This window comes from Cottoperca gobio, chromosome 7, assembly GCF_900634415.1.
Source record: "Cottoperca gobio chromosome 7, fCotGob3.1, whole genome shotgun sequence".
Classification (NCBI taxonomy): Eukaryota; Metazoa; Chordata; class Actinopteri; order Perciformes; family Bovichtidae; genus Cottoperca; species Cottoperca gobio.
In genome coordinates this window covers 12,208,611-12,225,551 of record NC_041361.1, presented here as the reverse complement: position 1 = coordinate 12,225,551, position 16,941 = coordinate 12,208,611, and the positions used below count along the sequence as shown (strand labels likewise).

Here is a 16,941-nt window from a genome sequence, read left to right as displayed (position 1 = left end):
TTTTTTAAATGTCCATGACGGTCGAACAGTCTTAGTGCATGGAACAAAAGCAGAACTCTTGTCATGGCTACAGCAAAAAGAAAAACTTGGGCTCATGTGCACTGGTATGACAGGTCAACACAACTTGTAACAGTCAGTGGCACACACGATCACACACACTTCTGAGGCCCAGGAGTGTGTGTGTATCCCTAAGGAACCAAGGCATACGGAAACATTGTGAGGAAAACACACGCGCGCTCGCACACAATCATGGACCCTCTACCTCCTGGTCGTCACGTGTCGGCAGGCCCCCCTCTAGTGTCACAGTGAACATTATTACAGCCTAGTTGGAGGATGTCTCAGTCGGACATGAGCCCTGCAACGAACATGGGTGACCGGACCAGGTGAAGAGAAGGGGACACCCACAACACAATTAGCACCGACTCACAAACCATTCACACATTTAAAACAATCCTGAAGTCCTGTTAGCCTCCTGATATAGTGAACAAAGTTAAAATCCAGGTCCTGGTCATTTAAGAAAAACTCGAAGCATTTTTAAATTTCTTTCAGCCAAATATGTTTCTGGCATCCTCATGTTTAAAATCATAATAAAAATAACTCTGTAAAAGCAAAAAAGTAATTAAGTATTACTCCAATGTCTGGACTTAAATATTGATTTTAAGCAAAAGAATAAAACCAAATCGAGTGGAGCTCAAGGAAACTCTCAGTGCAAACTTTTTCTTTTAAATCCATGGCTTCAGTGTGCACTCCACAGAAACCTCGGTGACTTCCGTGTCACCTCTTCAAGTGTTTCAAATCATTAACTCAATGCGTTGAGTTTACACATTCTGACAACCTGCTGCGTGTCAAAGGTGTGTGATGAATGGATGTGTGTGTGACAGGTTTATGCTTTACATAGTGTATGTGGGGCTAAATCTAACACAGTGATGTCAGAGGAACGTTACAACTGAACCACAACTCTCTCAGAAACTGCTCATATAATGCCATGGTGCTCCCCTCTGAAACAAGGGATAATGCTTCAAAACAATTATATCGGAGGTTGAAACGACTTGGTTTGGAGTCCACACCTAGTAATAATAATAATTATAATAATAATTATATGTTTATATATACTATTTACAGACTCAAAAACGCCATGCTGTAGCTTTTCTTAAAATTATGAAAAACCTTCAACAACGTATTAAAATAAATGTTGAGTTTAAGATAGCACTTGTTATTTTTCCATAAACGGCCTGACCGGTCTTGTCTTTTTTTTTTTTTTGTTGATAAGCACAGTGTCTTGTTCTAGCACCTACAAAAAAAATGTCAGAAAAGCTTGTCATGCAGGAGTCTCGATGACGTTGTCACTATTGGCTATATACCAAAGAAAGTCAATGTCTTGAAAAATAATAATAATAAAAAAAAGGTCCTTGACAGGAAGAAAAAGCAAATATCAGAAGAATTCTCAGACGATCCACTTGGCCTTTTCCGTTCTTCAAAACTGAATGAACAACTCTGTAACAACTTCCCGTGTCCTGCACCTGTCAGTCGCTGCCTCCCTTGGCTGGTTACAGCTGCTTGTCACTCTCCTTCTTCAGCCGGCTGAAACAAACAACAAAGTATTAATATTTGGCAAATCAAGGTACACACACTCAGTTTATCTAAATGTTTATTCGTCTAATTTATGTCGTTTATCTGACCTGTAGTAGTCTTCCTGACCAGGCAGCGGACCTCCATGCATGTGATGGTGTCCATGTAGCCACTGCTGCTCCATGGCCAGCCTCTGGAGCTCAGCGGACTGGGCATGCATTGCCTGCAGCTGGTGGGCTGCGGACATCTGCGGTGGCAGACCTCCTTGTAGCTCCCGGGGGTATGGAGTACCTGGAGGAGGCATAAACATAAGATTTGATCAGGCAATCTGGCAGAGCGAGTATTGATAGATTGGATGTGATATTGCCGTTAATGAGAGATGATATTGGCAGAAAGCCTACCGAAGACTGGGTGGCGCAGCATCTCGTGTTCATGCGGCTGCCCGAGGAGAGCGTTGGGGATCGCGCCGGGCGGGTAAGGGAAGCGAGCCAGGTGAGGTCCTCCTCCCAGGGGATCCATCAGGGGATGGCCCCCGGAGCCTGGAGGACACACAAGACATTCCCCACCTATTGTGTGTCAGACACTGAGGTTCAGGGTACACTCATTTCACATGTATCACAGACAGTGCAACCGGCATTGGTGTTTTATTAGTGATACACAGCTTTATATAATGTTACTCCTCTCAAGGTTGAGAGTATGTTACTATATTTATCCGCTGTAAAGCATCTGCTGGCGCTATCAGAAATGTAGTGACGTTATAATATGCTTTTATCCAAGCTCATATGTCAATGTTGTACAATCCTAAAGCAATAATAAAATATGAGCTGGCGTTTCAAATACAACACCAGATGGTTGTGAGTTCAATACCAGGCTGCCACCATTGTGCCCCTGAGCAAGGCACTTAACCCCAAGTTGCTCGAGGGGGACTGTCCCTGTCGTTAGTGCACTGTAAGTCGCTCTGGACAAGAGTGTCTGCTAAATGACCTGTAATGTAAAATGTAATGCAACTAAAAAAGATGAAAGTGCAATTATCTTTAATTCAAAGTCCCTTCACTCTTCACTGTTATGAGAGAAGTATTATATATTGTATTTATACAGTAATTCTATTTACAGACAACTTCATTAATATTAAAGCACAAGACATTTGACGAATATTAACCTCCTCAAAACCTAATTCTCGGTCCATATTGTACATTATGTAACTTGCTCATACAAATCAGGAGGCATTCCTGCTTTTATTATAATCGAATTTTTGTTTTTCAAATATTCTTCCAGGAAACTTCTCTTCCTATAACTTTTGGCACCGACTGGCTAGCAAGATTTCTACTGCCTCCGATTACTGTGACCCTTTTAATTCTCTTCAAAATCTTTCACACCGTTAATCACAATATAAACAATACTACAAGAAAGGTTTTACTTCATAATGGATTACTAAAATGGCTTGATAGCAGTTTAAATAGTAGCTATTTGTATCCCAAAATTGCTGCATCTTGAATAAGTAACGATTAATCTGGGGAGTGCCCCAAGGCTCTATTCTTGGTCCTCTATTATTTTTATTTATTAATTCATATTTACCAAAGGTTTACATAAATATATTTTTCTTATACTTGTGCTGATAACACATATCTCCCTTTCTATGTAAAAATGCATAAGTAAAAAATATTACGCAATAAAACATTCAGAAAATGAAGTTAAAATATTCATACATATCAAAACATATAGAACTATACAAAAGTTTGACGTGTCAAACACAGGCTAATTGTGTCAGTAAAAGTGTTTGAAAAAAATATTGACATTACTGTTTCATGCATAAAGATAGCACTAAACGCTGAAAATGAGATATGCATTTAAGGAAATAAAAAAAGCTACTCTGACAAAATGGTTGCCATTATAAAAAAAAAAGGAAAGATCTTAACGTTACTTTAACAATTTGCAACCAAATACATTTTAGGCAACATGACAATGTTTGCCAAATAATGAGCAATTAGCGTCCAAGAATTTATAGTTTTTTTCAACCTTTCAAATTCGTTTAAATATATGTTTTTGAACATAATAAAATGTATGATATAGTTGTTATAATTCGATTTGTTGTATTGCGTAATGTTAAGTAGCACAGAGGTCTTTGCATGCATGTATACAGGGCTTTCTTTTACCTTGGTGAAGAGGATCTTGCTGGTGGAGGTGGAGATGGGAGTGAATATGCGAGTGCTGGTGGTGGTGTGGCGTGACGTTGAACATCTGTAGACGGGCGATAGGGTCATTGGCCACTGTGGCCATCCTCTCAGCATGGAGTCTCTCTGCAGCCAACCTCTCTGGGTAGCTCATTTCTGATCGCAGCTGGGGCCCTGCGAGGGCCAGCCGCTCACGCTCTAATGGGTTCAGGCCCGGATGGAAAGCGGCGAAATGGTGAGGTCCGGCCATGGGGGGCAACGTGATGGCTCCATGCCGGGCAAAGTGCTCCATGGGGTTTGTGGAAGGGTGAAGTGTGTCCATCTCTGGAGGCTTAACCTCAAAACCTGGTTTCATCCTTTCCCTCAGCTCCCTCTCACGAATCTCCCTCTCACGCATCTCCCTCTCCCGTAGCTCACGCTCCCGCATGCCCGGGTCAGCGTTGTACAAGCCGGGCATGTGATAGGCCAGCAGCGGATCTGCTGGGTTGAGGGACACAAAGAAGGGGTGGTTTCGATTGCTGGGGGACATGACGTGGGGTCGGGCGTACTCGCTGAGGGTGCGCAGGGCAGGAGTGTCAGGGCCGATGTACGGAGGAACAGCTGCGATCGAAGTGGGGGGGCCATCGTACTGTTGACGCATGTGAATGGGGCCGATCATCTGAGGATCACTCATCCTGACCTCGTGACAGGAATTGGAGGCTTTCTGTGAGCAAAGAAACAACAAGTTTAATAAGATAAAAAATTAAATAAATCACTGGCGAACTAAAGGGAGAAAAACAAAACCACTCACCGCAGCCCGGTCTGCTTCCTTTTCTCGTTCCCGCTCTCTTTCTCGCTCTTTTTCCCTCTCCCTCTCTCTGTCCTTCTCGTCCCTTACTTTCTGCTCTGCTTCCCTCTTGGCTTTCTCCAGAGCTTCCTCTCGCTTCTTGGCCAGTTTAGATGAAGCCAGCGGAGTGAAGTAGTAATCTGTCCTAGCACACGAGTTGTAACCCCGGTCCAGGTGCTTGTAGAACCTGTGGTCATGGTTGAGATAAAACATTTGATTTTCACTCAGAAAAATAGAAAGATGTTCCAGTTCATAAATTAATACTTGTTACAAACAAAACAAAATAGCCTTAAGAGATATTCATGTTAAATTTTGCATGTTGAATGCCGGGATAATGTCCCATTAGATGAAAAGACCGTTTTGTATTGGCTTACATGGGTCCATTATTCAAAAGGAAACAAACTCCCTTGGCATTCACTTTTGCTGCTATGTTGAGTATGTATTAAATCCCTCATTGCTATTCATTGACAGTCTGAGCGCCACTTAAGCACAAGGCAACTACAGATACTCATATTCAGATGCTTTGGTTCACTCGCATCTCACTGTAATTAATCTCCCCGCTCTCTATCCCCGATAATTCCTCGCCATCAGCCCTTCAGAGCTCAAGGCTAATTGTGGCCTTGGATGCCTGTTTTGCTGAGGACATTCGATTTGTTGCTTACATCAAAGCCTTAAAATTCTGAAGGCAGCGACTCTTTGTTGTTTGGTGTGTTTGAGAGCTAATCAGCATCCCCAGACAAGACAGTAAGCAGCTCCACAGACTACTGATAAACAACAGCTTGTGTAGGTGTGTGTTTTCCTCTTTTACAGATAGTGTTTGGGAAGGAATCAACGTGTGTAGACATACCGTGCTGACTGGCTGGCATGGCTGGGCACATTGACGATGGTAGGCTCTGGGGAGGGGCTTCTCTGTGGGGGTGGGGGGCTCTCTGGCTCTTCTAACTCGTCTAGAGGCTCCTCTTTGATGTGTACAGTTGGTAGTACCGGGCCCTGGCCGGCACAAGTGACTGAGGCAGGCAGTGGCATGGAGATAGAGGAGGGTGGAGCGGAGGAAGATGAAGGCTGTATACCAGGCATAGAGTTTGATGAAGAAGGAGAAGGGCCGGTTGGAGGTAGAACTGTATTGAAAGGATGCGACGTGAATGGCGGCTGTGGTGGTCCGTTGGGGTGTGAGGCTGCTGCTGCTGCTGCTGCGGAGGGCGGCACAGGAGGAGCTTGAGGAGGTTGGTGGCTTGCTGATGGGGGCAGGCTCTGGGACTGAGTGAGAACTGGAGGCTGGGCTGGAGGCGGCTGAAGCTGCTGCCCCTGAGGCATGAGCTGTAGTGGAGGTGGGTGTGCTGATGGAGGATGGTGGGTGGGTAAAGAGCTGAGGGGTTTGAGGGCAGGAGGTGGAGGCAGGTTCGAAGGCATCTGAGGGAATGGAGGCGCTGACGCGTGGGGCGTGTGTTTGTGAGACTGTGGGTTGGGGATCTGAGGGATGGGTGTGGTTGGTGGGGGCTTGATGTGAGGCATGGACATTGGGGCAGGGGGCAGTGGCTGCTCTCTGGGAGGCTGGCCTCCACTCTGAGCTGATGACTGGGACTGGGAGGGAGGCGAATGCGGCCTCTGCTGTGATTGGCCAGAGATTGGCATGGGCGGGACCTGAGACTGACCCACAGGGAAGCCCTGAGGGGGCATGGAGTGAGGGTGAGGCATGTGTGAGGGGCCCGGCTGCAGCGGATGAGGCATAGGCCCGTGATGCGAGCTGGGTAATGATGGAGGTGGGACTGGGGGACCAGGAGGTGGAGCCTGAGACAAAGGTGAATGTGGAGAAGGGAGCCTTTGAGGGTGGAGGGATGCTCCTGACTGGATAAGAGACATGGGGCTTGGCTGGGGCAGAGGCTGGGGAGGTAGAGAGGTGGAGGCCGCTGTGGGGGAGACCTGTGGGGGCAGTGAGGGGGCTGAGGTTGTAGGCGGAGGCGGTGCCGAGGAGGCAGCTGAGGTGCCTGGCTGACACTGGATGACAGCAGGGTGCTGGCTCTGCAGGAGCTGCTGCTGCTGGGCAGACGAGTCTGAGTCGCTCTCATTGTCACGGGGGCTGGGGATGCTCGGGGAGGAGCTCCGGTTGTCCTGGTCAATGTCTTTAGGATCGCTACTGAGCTCCTCGTTGATGCTGCGCCCATCAGAACTCTCGCCCTCACCCTCCCCTTCTCCCTCGCATTCTGAGGGTGAGTCTGGCCGACTCAGCTCCTGTGGGACAAAGCAGAGAGAAGGATGAGTACCATAAATAGGGCTGTCTCGGCAACAGATTTTCACTACACGATTATTGTAGTCAAAGGAATTCGCATTTGAAAAAATGTTATAATAATAATAACGCCATCATATTGCAAAAGCGAGAACAGAAAGAAACTACAATTATTTAAGAGGTGCTGGATTATTTACACAATATTATCATATGTGTATTATTAACATAATATCACCATTTTTTAATTTAAATATCACGGTTATTGTCCGATAAATCATAACACCAAGTCCATGCATTCCATGGACAGATCCGAACAGCAAAACAAAGACCATTGGACTCACTTGTGTCTTGGACTTCTTGACGCTGGCCCTCTCGGGCTCCTCTGTGTCTGAGGCTCCCTTTTCTCGCAGCCGTTTGGCGCTCTTCATAGGTGAAGGAGCCTCCTCTTTAATCTTCTGTGGAACCAAAGCAGCAGAACCGTTAGGGTACATTTCACAGAGATATAGAAAAAGAAAAAGTTTCAAGCACTCTATGCTGTGTTTACCTTGCTGGGCTTCTTCATGGAGTCTATCTTACTGTCAGTGCTGTCAGTGCTTGCCGCACTGGGAGAGGTACGTCCGCTGGAGCGCAAATCCTCGTTGGTAGGTGAGGCTCTGCCATCAGGACTGGCTGTCTGCTTCTTACGACCACTACGTAGCGTCGACATCTGATAAAAACAAACAATAAAAGTCAACATGAATCATGACGAATAGATAGAAGAAATTAGGATAGACATAATCCTACAAATCCAAATCCCACTTTTTTGACTATCTTTCTAAAACCAAACATATGAAACAATGCATGGCAAAGTGTTTTCCCTGTGCTGCTTGATGATAAGCTTATTGCTGCGTCTAACTCTGCTGTGGTTCTTGAAGGTGAAAATAGAGGGATAGATATCTTTGTACGCACCGAGCCTCTGTTCCGTCGGGTCCTCATGCTATGCTTCCCGCTGAGTCCATCCTCTTCCTCTTTGACAGGTTTGAACATAAATGGCGGCGGGTCCACTGGCTTTTCGATGGGGGGCAGTTCACCGTACTTCTTGAAGTGAATGCGGCAGTCTGTGCACAGCAAGATGTTCTCCCGGCCCCCGTGGTGCCAGTCCTTGGAGGCTGGGGAAAGCCATTTACAGTTGTGAAATCAAAAACTCTCACAGGCAGTGAGAAGAACACACATCACACAGAGCCACAGAAATATTGTAGAATATAGAGGAAGTAACTTTGCAGTATATCTGATGATATAAATCTTGTTTGTCATGCAGGAGATGAATCAATGATAAGTTATCTGTACATCCATCATTCAAAGATGTGTACTCTTCTTCTATTTATTGTAATTAGCATAAATTAATTAAAAAATGATCTGTGCTCTTTAGATATGAATACACGGTTTATATATATTATTTAAATAAACATATTAACGTATTTTAACCTCATCATTCGAATAAAATGAGATTTCATTAATGGCAAGTGAATTTTTTTTGAAACAGAAGTCAACAGGTTTTGTACTCCGTTGTATACCATCTCATGTTCCCGTTTGTAAGATTTAGACTCAATAAGGTTAACCTTGAAACCTCTGTAGACTACAGTTTATTTGCGGGTGGGAGTGCAGGTTGAGGCTGAGTGGGAGTGCAGGGTCCTCTGCAGGGCTCGTGGTCCAGTGTGCGTGGGCAGGGCTGAGGGTGAGGGCTGAACTTGTGTATTTACACCCTCATCCCCTCTCAGGCCCAGGCCTGAACAGATGGTTTCTGTTTTTCCTGGCAGATTTGTGACAGAGCCACAAAAGGCCCCTGCTTTGACATGAAGCCAAACGGTTAAGGCCGTTACTGGCAAGAGCAGGGGAAGGAGGAGAGTACAGGGGTGAGCTGAGGAGGGGGAGGGCCGAGTGTGGAGGAGAGCCGAGAGGGAGGAATAAAGAGCCAGCAGAGGATAACAATGGACAATCGACATCAAATCCAACCACAACACTTCCTAAAGAAACATCTCTGCAAATAAAAACGTCTGCTAAAAACGTAAGGTGAGCAGTGTAGCCGCAGAGCGCTTGTGATTTCTGCGTTCTGGTGGCTGATAGTGAGTTGTGTAAACATCCATTAGTGCAGCATGAACCTGTGCTCCCTCCTGCTTTCTCCACAGCCTACAGCCGGAGGAGGGAGAACTGCTTCCCTGATTCATTTCGGTGAGGTGAAGGGGGATGTATTTCTTTGAGATAAATCAAACCAGGGTTTAATTATGTATGTGCTCGACCCCTGGACATGGTATTCTTCATCAGTCATGACAGGTTGTACAGTGTATCGTTTCAGTGAGTGGTGCTTGACTTTTCTGTCCTCCTCACGCTGACTCTAACTGCAGGGGGTAACTTAGTAAACGCTATCGTGGTAGAAGTGTATTTGCGGTGCACGCAGAGTCATCTGACATGACCTGAAGGGGAAAAAGTGGGTGTTTATTTATCGCGAGTCTTTTTACAACATTCCTATTAATGTTACATTTTTTATTAAATTAATCTTTTTAGGATACTGATGACAAAACTGCTCTATTCGTGCTCCATTCAGTTCCCTAGGAATGTGTCACATAATATGCAAATAAAACTTTAGAAAAATATTCCTGCAAAAATTAATACGAATATTGGGTCAAATTAAATAAAAAAAAGCTGTGATGGAATAGTGAAAGGGCCTGGGCTGGTGGAGCAGAGTGCATGTGAAAGGCGGCTAAACAGACAGCCATTCCCTGCTGCGCAGTGCCTTTCTGCTGGAGAATGACTGAATAAGCTCTACTTTCACAGGTCAGGGATGCACATGCTGAAGAATCAGCACTCGTGTTTTTCCTGCTGTAAGCGCTTTTGCCAGTGAAAGCAGATTGGATCCCCAAAAACCACAACATGAAGCTCACCAAAGAACTCAATTACACAGGGAGCTCCGGATTGCCGTCTATTAGGCTGAAAAAATTATTTTGCCCACACTCTGCCGCGCTAAATTGCCTGTGGTCTGCTAAAAGAACATCAATACGTGCTGGTTGAGCTTCCGTCAGCCGACAGTGATTTCACTGCCTAAACAAGTTATATCATTTACCAAACACGAAAGCTGTTCTGTCATATTACTGACAGCTGCTGCCAACTGGACCGGGCCCCTGTAGTTTGTAGCTGCTTTAATTAGTGTTTGAACCAAAGTATTTATAATCACAGTCATCCCCAAGGTTCTCGCTGCCGAGCTAAGGACATGGCAATGAATTCAATTTGACGTTTGTACAGATTGTACCGGGGCAAACATCTGCTGCGAGGTTGTGTTGAGAACACTGTTCTCCTGTTGGCCATCCTGTAAATGACAGGGCCTGGTGGGGGGGGGGGGGGAGAAGAAGAGTGCTCTCTTTGCTCAGATAGAACAAGATGCTGCAAGAGCCGCTCAGCACATCACCTCCTGGCTGATCTGGATGTCGACACAAGCAGGGCAGCGTTTTTAAAAATCAGACACAGCTCAGGTCAGCCATATGCCCGTAAAATACTAAACATGCCGTACAGTCACAGCGTGCCCAAAAGCTAACAATAAGCACACATCACAAGAGGCTGCTAAATCAGGCCACCAGTACTACTGGAAATTAAAAAGGTATATTTTTCTACTTTTCCTGTTGCTGTAATCAAGCTGTTTGCCATCTGAGACACTTGTTTGACTTGTGTTGTTAACAAAAACCATAAACACACTGTGGTTTCGCCTTTGTTAGCTTTTCTAACACACTGCCGTTCGGTCTTTCCCACCTCGATGCCAAAACAAAGCAGGTCCAGCAGCAGAAGAATGTCTCTAAGATGCCGTTTCCCCCCCGATCCTATAAGTTTACATGACTTGTAGTTGATGTTTTTGCTTTGACTGCATCACTAAAACTGTATTATATTACTATATAGATTAATATAACTAAACTTGTTTTTAAAAAATTTCTTCCCAATTTCTACAAAGTATAACTTAAATACGATTAGTTCACTATGTTGGTGCTAAAGCTAATTCTGTGCCCCTATACTGTAGGAACTTCAATATTTAAAGGGGAGCAGTCACGAGAGAATAAACAACAGGATGCAGGAATGGAGCCTCGGGGGGGAAACTAAACTGATAAACATTCACACATACACAAAAGCAAGGGAAAACTATTTACAAGCATAGAACTCGATCGAGTTTATTAGATTACGGTTCCTCTGTGTTCTATTGTGAGACATTTCTTATGATTTATAAATCAAAAAACATAATACACAGATATGTGACTATAAAGACTCATAATCTCTCTCATAGGACACAAAGACACAAGCCGTACTGAATACAGTTTCAGGCACGAGTTGATTTTGCAGTTTTATTTTACTCGGTGACGCACATGACAAAAAAAATAAAGAAATTCATTTGAACAAAATAGTGATGTCGATATAATCCTATTTGCACATTAACATCTCAACAACATTTAACTTGCAAATTAACTGCAGTATCATTTCCCATCAACAGTTTGGGCTCAGTCCTGTATGGACACAAGCCAACACTTTCTAATTCGATCTCATTTTCAAATGTCAATTCCTCCGTTTGTCTGCACAACAAACAGAGCTATATGTTCGGCAAATACTGTGCGCTGTTATCCCCTAAAACCACATTTTTATGAAAAAGCCTCCAGTGAAAATATCAGGAACAGAGTTATCTGATCTGCCATTTCAGCATATTTAGTTGTTTAAACACTGGAGGCTCATGTTCCATGACGTCCTCTCTGGAGTGAAGGAAATGGTGGCAGCAGAGCTAGCTGCAGACGGTCAGACGACACACCCACTCCCCCCTCTGGGCCTTTATGTGACTTTATATAAAGCATTCCTGAGTGCTAGTCAGGCCTGGTGTGTTTGCACAGCGCTGGGTGCTTACCCTTGGCACTGGGTGTTTGAGCCGTGCTGGCACTTCAGGGGCAGTGCAGCTAATAGGGGCTAGCGGGAGGAACAGTGAGGGGCAGACACACTGTACTGGACCTCTGGATATCAGCCCATAGGGCTTTATGCTCTGAACTCATGCTCAACAACAGTGTTTCGGGCAGGACCTGAAGCAGGAACTCATTTCTGCAACAGCTTCTTTTTGATGGTTTGTCATGCAAGTGGAATGACAGAAACGCATGCCTGTGACTGGAGATAATGGGAAAATCTCAGGACCTAAAATATCTTGTTGTGCTCATGTTCCACAGATAGGATTTGGGAATCAGCAGGTAGAATATAAATGGAGCTTTCCTCTGGGTATTGACTGGCACTCATTCAGATTAGTCTTACAGCACAAAAGCAAGTTCAATCATAAGCAAAGAGTTTATTTTTTCCTGTGCGACAACACAGGCTTTTCAGTGTCTATATTGAGCTAGCGCCTCACATACCCCTTCTCCTCCGGTTGTTGCTACCCTCCCTGTGCTCTCCTAGTCATTTTCTCCTCTTTTCACATGTTTAAATGGCAGTTTATTTTCCATTTGTAGGGGGAAAATTAATCTCTCGCTGCTCTGTGGTGGTGGCAGGCCTAGATCCTGGAAGAGGTCTATTACCTCTCCTGCCAAGTAGACTCACCCTCCAGGTTGAATTACATTAATACCTCCTTTATAGCCAATCAACTGGACTAGTCGTATATTTCAAAACCAGCTAGAATAATTGAAGAAACCTCTGCGAGGAAACTGTGTTCATACACTTTAATCTCTTATTCAAGAGGTTCAAATTGGTTTTGAGGAATAAAACATGTAGCACAAAGGAGGTGACACTAAAGAGTTCTTGAGTAAAAATATTACATGATATGTAGGGGGTGTTTAAGGAGCAGGACTGACACTTCCTCAGCTTACAGCAGACAAGGAAATGAAGTGGAGAGAAGTATGACAAACACCTTCGATTTGCCTTTGATGTTCTTGTCAGCACTGTATCGGCATACTTCCAGCAGGAGCAGCATAACAGAAACCGCAAGGTCTGCACTGTTTTATGAATCAAAATGCCTATCTAAGAATAATTTAACAGCTTAGTCAAAGGTGTAGAGGACTTTGAAGTAACATGTACAGCATGTTCCCTTTATCTCCAGATAAAAATCCAGCACTTCTCAAGCTCTTAGTTTTCCTTGTGCAGGTATAATGAGACAAATATTCTAGTAAAATGCTGCAGGTCATCTCGAAGAGGAACAACACAAACTAGGTGGTTGCTGTGAATACATATGAATACATATAATAAGGTTGGATTTAACCCATTTGTACCATGTAATAAGTCACAGTTCAGCAATGATTAACACATTGACGTGTGTACACACTCACACAGAGGAGGGAAACTGACATCCTACTGCCCGATTACATAAACAACACAAATAGTTCCTTAAAGCGCGGCAGACATTAAATCACTTTAATATAAATGTTTTTCAGTGATTTTAAAACTACCAAGATAGAAGAAGTATAATGCAAGAAGAACACACCTTATAATTTAACCTTTAACATAGTTAAGCACTCAATAATCTGTGTTCCAGATGTAAACAGAAGAGTGAGCCCTACGCCAAATTCAAGTTTCACTTTCAGGTCTCACACTACAACGACTCACACTTTAAAGCAACAAAAATATTCTAAGTTATAAATAATTTCGGATGCTGTTTAAGTTTTGTTGATAGGCCTGGCTTTTCAGCTATGATCAGTGGAGAAAGAAATGCACAAAATAAAAGCTAATTTTACATCTTGCATATGTCTGTCTATAATTCAACTTTAATTTGCCACTTAGAGACACTAGATACAATTGTTTCCTTTAAAAACACAACAATTTGTGTTTGTTGTTCAAAGTCGTCTTTGTGTATCTAGAAAAGCTCTATATAAATTAAATGTATTATTAAAAGGTCTCCCAACGTAACCTGCTTTTTAATCCTCGTGGAAGCCATTATGCTGCACTTTAGAGTTAACTACTCCAAAAGTTGGTGAGAATGTAAAAAAACGAAACAATCCTGCGTGCTGCTGTAACCCTCACACACATGAGATGAAGCAGGCTGCTCTTCAGACCTGAGATGTGCTTTAACACAGTGGCTGCCATCACATCTGCACAACTTATTTACTGATCGCTAACAGAGCGTGCTAATTATTGTGCAGCATGTCACTTGTAAGGTTTCAGTGTTTTTCATTCTGTAAAAGTACATTTAGCCTTTTCTCTTCTCAGGTAAAACGAGATGTTCCCCCCCCCCCCCCCCCAGACAGCCTGAAGGGAGATCTGACAATACTGCAGCACAGTAGTTGGCAGGCAGCACTTACTTCTTATCAATAAGGCCTCTGGTTAAAAATCAAAATATCACACTAAAAATGTTTTACTGCTCACGCTTTAGTTACGAGCAAACCACATGTAGCTCGTTTTTATATACGTTTCAGTGCTATAAAACAAATGACACACACACACACAGTGAAAAAGTTCAACAGTATAGAGAGAATTAAATGGTATTACCGTTTCTTTGTTGGGCAGCAGCTCTTTCCGGATCCTGAAGAAGTTTTTGCCGAACTGTCTCAACCCTTTAATGAAGCGCTTCTGAAATTTTTCACAGAGGAAAAGAGAGAAAAAGAAACCAGTTAGTATCTGTGAAGTCAGCTAAACTGTGACCGCGTGAAGTCTCAGGCTAACACCACAACAAAAAAACATTGTTTTCTTTTCTCTAGTCTGTGGTTGAGGTTTAATGTGTTTCTAAAAAAAATCTCTGTCGGCGTTTAAACTCCGGAGAAAACACAGCCATGTCAGGGCAAAACGAGAAAGGAAATGACAAGTAAGGCAGGCAGAGACGCTGAGATTAAGCTCCTCTTTTCATGTGCAGGGAAAATATATATATATAATCTAATATAAAAACATACTTGAGTATACATGTTGAACGTGTTGTTGGTGAAAAGTGAAAAGTTTAAGCCTAAACTTGAGAGTTGTAAAGAGAGAAAATAACCTCGCTGTGCATGGAGGACAGTTTCTATTTTTGTCTTTACATCTTGGCAATTTTAAAAGCACAGAAAAAAAAGTCAAAATTTTAAATGGACAAATATAACCGTACATGAGTAAAAGGAGATGAACGGCATGATGACAGCATTTGCTACTTCCAAACATCGGATTTAATCTGACATGAAATGTGAGCATGCCACCTCACCTCAATGAGCATGAAAACAACATCAGAAAAGAATAAATAGCAGAAAGCGAGAACAACCTAAATGTATTTCTTCTCCTTTAAGAGCCACAGACCGCGAGCCATAAAAAGCGGAGGCTGAAAACATTCATAACCAGCGAAGCAGACAACCAACAGATTTACTTTCTTGTTCCAGAGGCGAGCCCCGCTCCTCAGTGATCTCAGCCGACCGTTTCCACCAAGTAACTCCAGAAAAAAGCACGGAAAAGTCCTCCGGGAGCACAGCACAAATCTCTATGTCCAGCCACAGGTAAAGGGAAAATTATGGGGCAAATCCACAATGTCTCCGATGGTACGTTGCCTTTTTTCTGCTTTTCTTTTACAAGCAAGAAATAGCTTGTCACTCTCTGCTCTTCCACTACAAAGGGGAAGGCTTTACATGTGATCTTTCTGCAAGAGAGCCTCTGGTTCGCAGCAGGCTGGAAAACCTGGAGTGGAGTCCTGTGCTTCATGTTAGAGTCGAGCACGGCGCTCATTTCAGTCTGTTCTTGATCCTCTAACACTGCATGAGCAGGCTTCATGTCTCTACCCCCCCCACACGGGAAAAGCCAGAACACTTTTTGTTATTAGAACTACAACAAAGCTGCACACTTCATTGCAATATGAACCACGGACGAAAGTCCTTTAAATGCATTCAGAGCTTTGGGGTGAGCACGCACACAGAGGCACAAACTCAACTAGCTGCCAGCCGGAGAGGGGAGGAAGGCTGATACAATTTGTGTGGAGAAAGGTCTCGGACATGGTGGAAAGAGACAAGTGAGAAGGAAAACCAGACATGGAGTCTGTCCTGAGTGACAGGAGTTCATTTTCCACGCCATGAACAGCACGTTATGTAACCACAGATTGTTTACATACCCAGATTTTGGTGGGGAACAAAGGCCAAATTCACAGAAGTAACCCCGCCAGCTGCAAAACACAACTGTGTTTTAGGAGGGAAAATTACAGGCGACAAAGAAAGACGTATCTCAACAACAGGAAAGAATGACTGTATTTATCTCCATTATGCAAACTAACTCAATAGTCTCAAGTTTTAGAGTTTAACAGTGTAATTGTTAGGAACTAAATATTAAAGTATAAGTCTGACTCAAACCAGACTAAATAATGAAACATAAGAGAACGGATCCAAAGCTAGATGTTAAAGAGCTGACAGCTGAATAAAAAAAGCCCGTCCTCGTCAGTGACATGAGACAGCAGTTAATTTGCATTAATCAGACCGAAGGTGTAACGGTTGATTAGCCAGTAGATGGAGCCGTCTCCAACACAAGTGCTCCCCCCCACCCCAACATCCGACACCCATCTCCAACCACTCGAGGGGGTTAAGAGCAGATTACCATTTGGACTGTCAGTCAAACTTCCACAGAGATACGTATAACTAGTGGAACGCCACCGCACAGATGCAGAGGATCAACATTACTTCTTTGACAGGCGATGACAAAACTAGCTAAATATTCACTTGGAAAAGTGCCTCTACACTCAGCTCCATGTCCCCCCGACACAAGTGACAATCATGAAGGAACATACAGTACCTAGAAAATGATCATATTTCTAAAATAATAATATTTTTTTGTTTTAAAGAGCTAGAGAAGGATGTAGAGATCGAGACAGTCAGAAAGATAATTAAAGGTGAGTAATAAACTATTCTTAGAGGAGGTAGATCTTCTATTTTACAAGACGGAGGGGAGTCTGCTGACCGAATTGAGTTTGGTTTCATCCCAGAGGGACCGCACAGGAGAAGAGTTTGGATTGAGATTTCTTGCCTCGCAGTGGTGGCAGGACTAGTCAATAATTAGACCTGCCCATACAGCCTGTGTGTCTGTCCTAATTATGTCACCTTAATTATGTTCCCCAACTGTACTATTTACACAGCCTGTCCGTCCGTCTCCATAGAGGAGCTGTGTGCATGCTCCCTCTCTCCTCCCTCCTCTCCTTCCCCCATCTTTCTCCCCCCTTCTGTTTTCTTTCTCTCGCTGGCTCCCCC

The 16,941-nt window shown here is 43.7% G+C and overlaps 1 protein-coding gene across 1 annotated transcript in view; it reads right to left on the bottom strand.

Moving 5' to 3' along the window:
* Positions 1 to 1,210: 1,210 nt before the first annotated feature.
* Positions 1,211 to 16,941, bottom strand: part of rerea (arginine-glutamic acid dipeptide (RE) repeats a) — an 84,689-nt gene continuing 68,958 nt past the window's right edge. Inside the window, exons 11-20 of the mRNA XM_029435930.1 lie at positions 14,137 to 14,329; positions 7,739 to 7,938; positions 7,335 to 7,496; positions 7,132 to 7,245; positions 5,414 to 6,795; positions 4,531 to 4,753; positions 3,723 to 4,443; positions 1,971 to 2,135; positions 1,680 to 1,860; positions 1,211 to 1,581 (exon numbers count right to left, since the gene is read on the bottom strand). Of these exons, the coding sequence (XP_029291790.1) occupies positions 1,548 to 1,581; positions 1,680 to 1,860; positions 1,971 to 2,135; positions 3,723 to 4,443; positions 4,531 to 4,753; positions 5,414 to 6,795; positions 7,132 to 7,245; positions 7,335 to 7,496; positions 7,739 to 7,938; positions 14,137 to 14,329 (3,375 nt within the window). The 3' untranslated portion in view covers positions 1,211 to 1,547. The remainder of the gene's footprint in view (positions 1,582 to 1,679; positions 1,861 to 1,970; positions 2,136 to 3,722; positions 4,444 to 4,530; positions 4,754 to 5,413; positions 6,796 to 7,131; positions 7,246 to 7,334; positions 7,497 to 7,738; positions 7,939 to 14,136; positions 14,330 to 16,941) is intronic.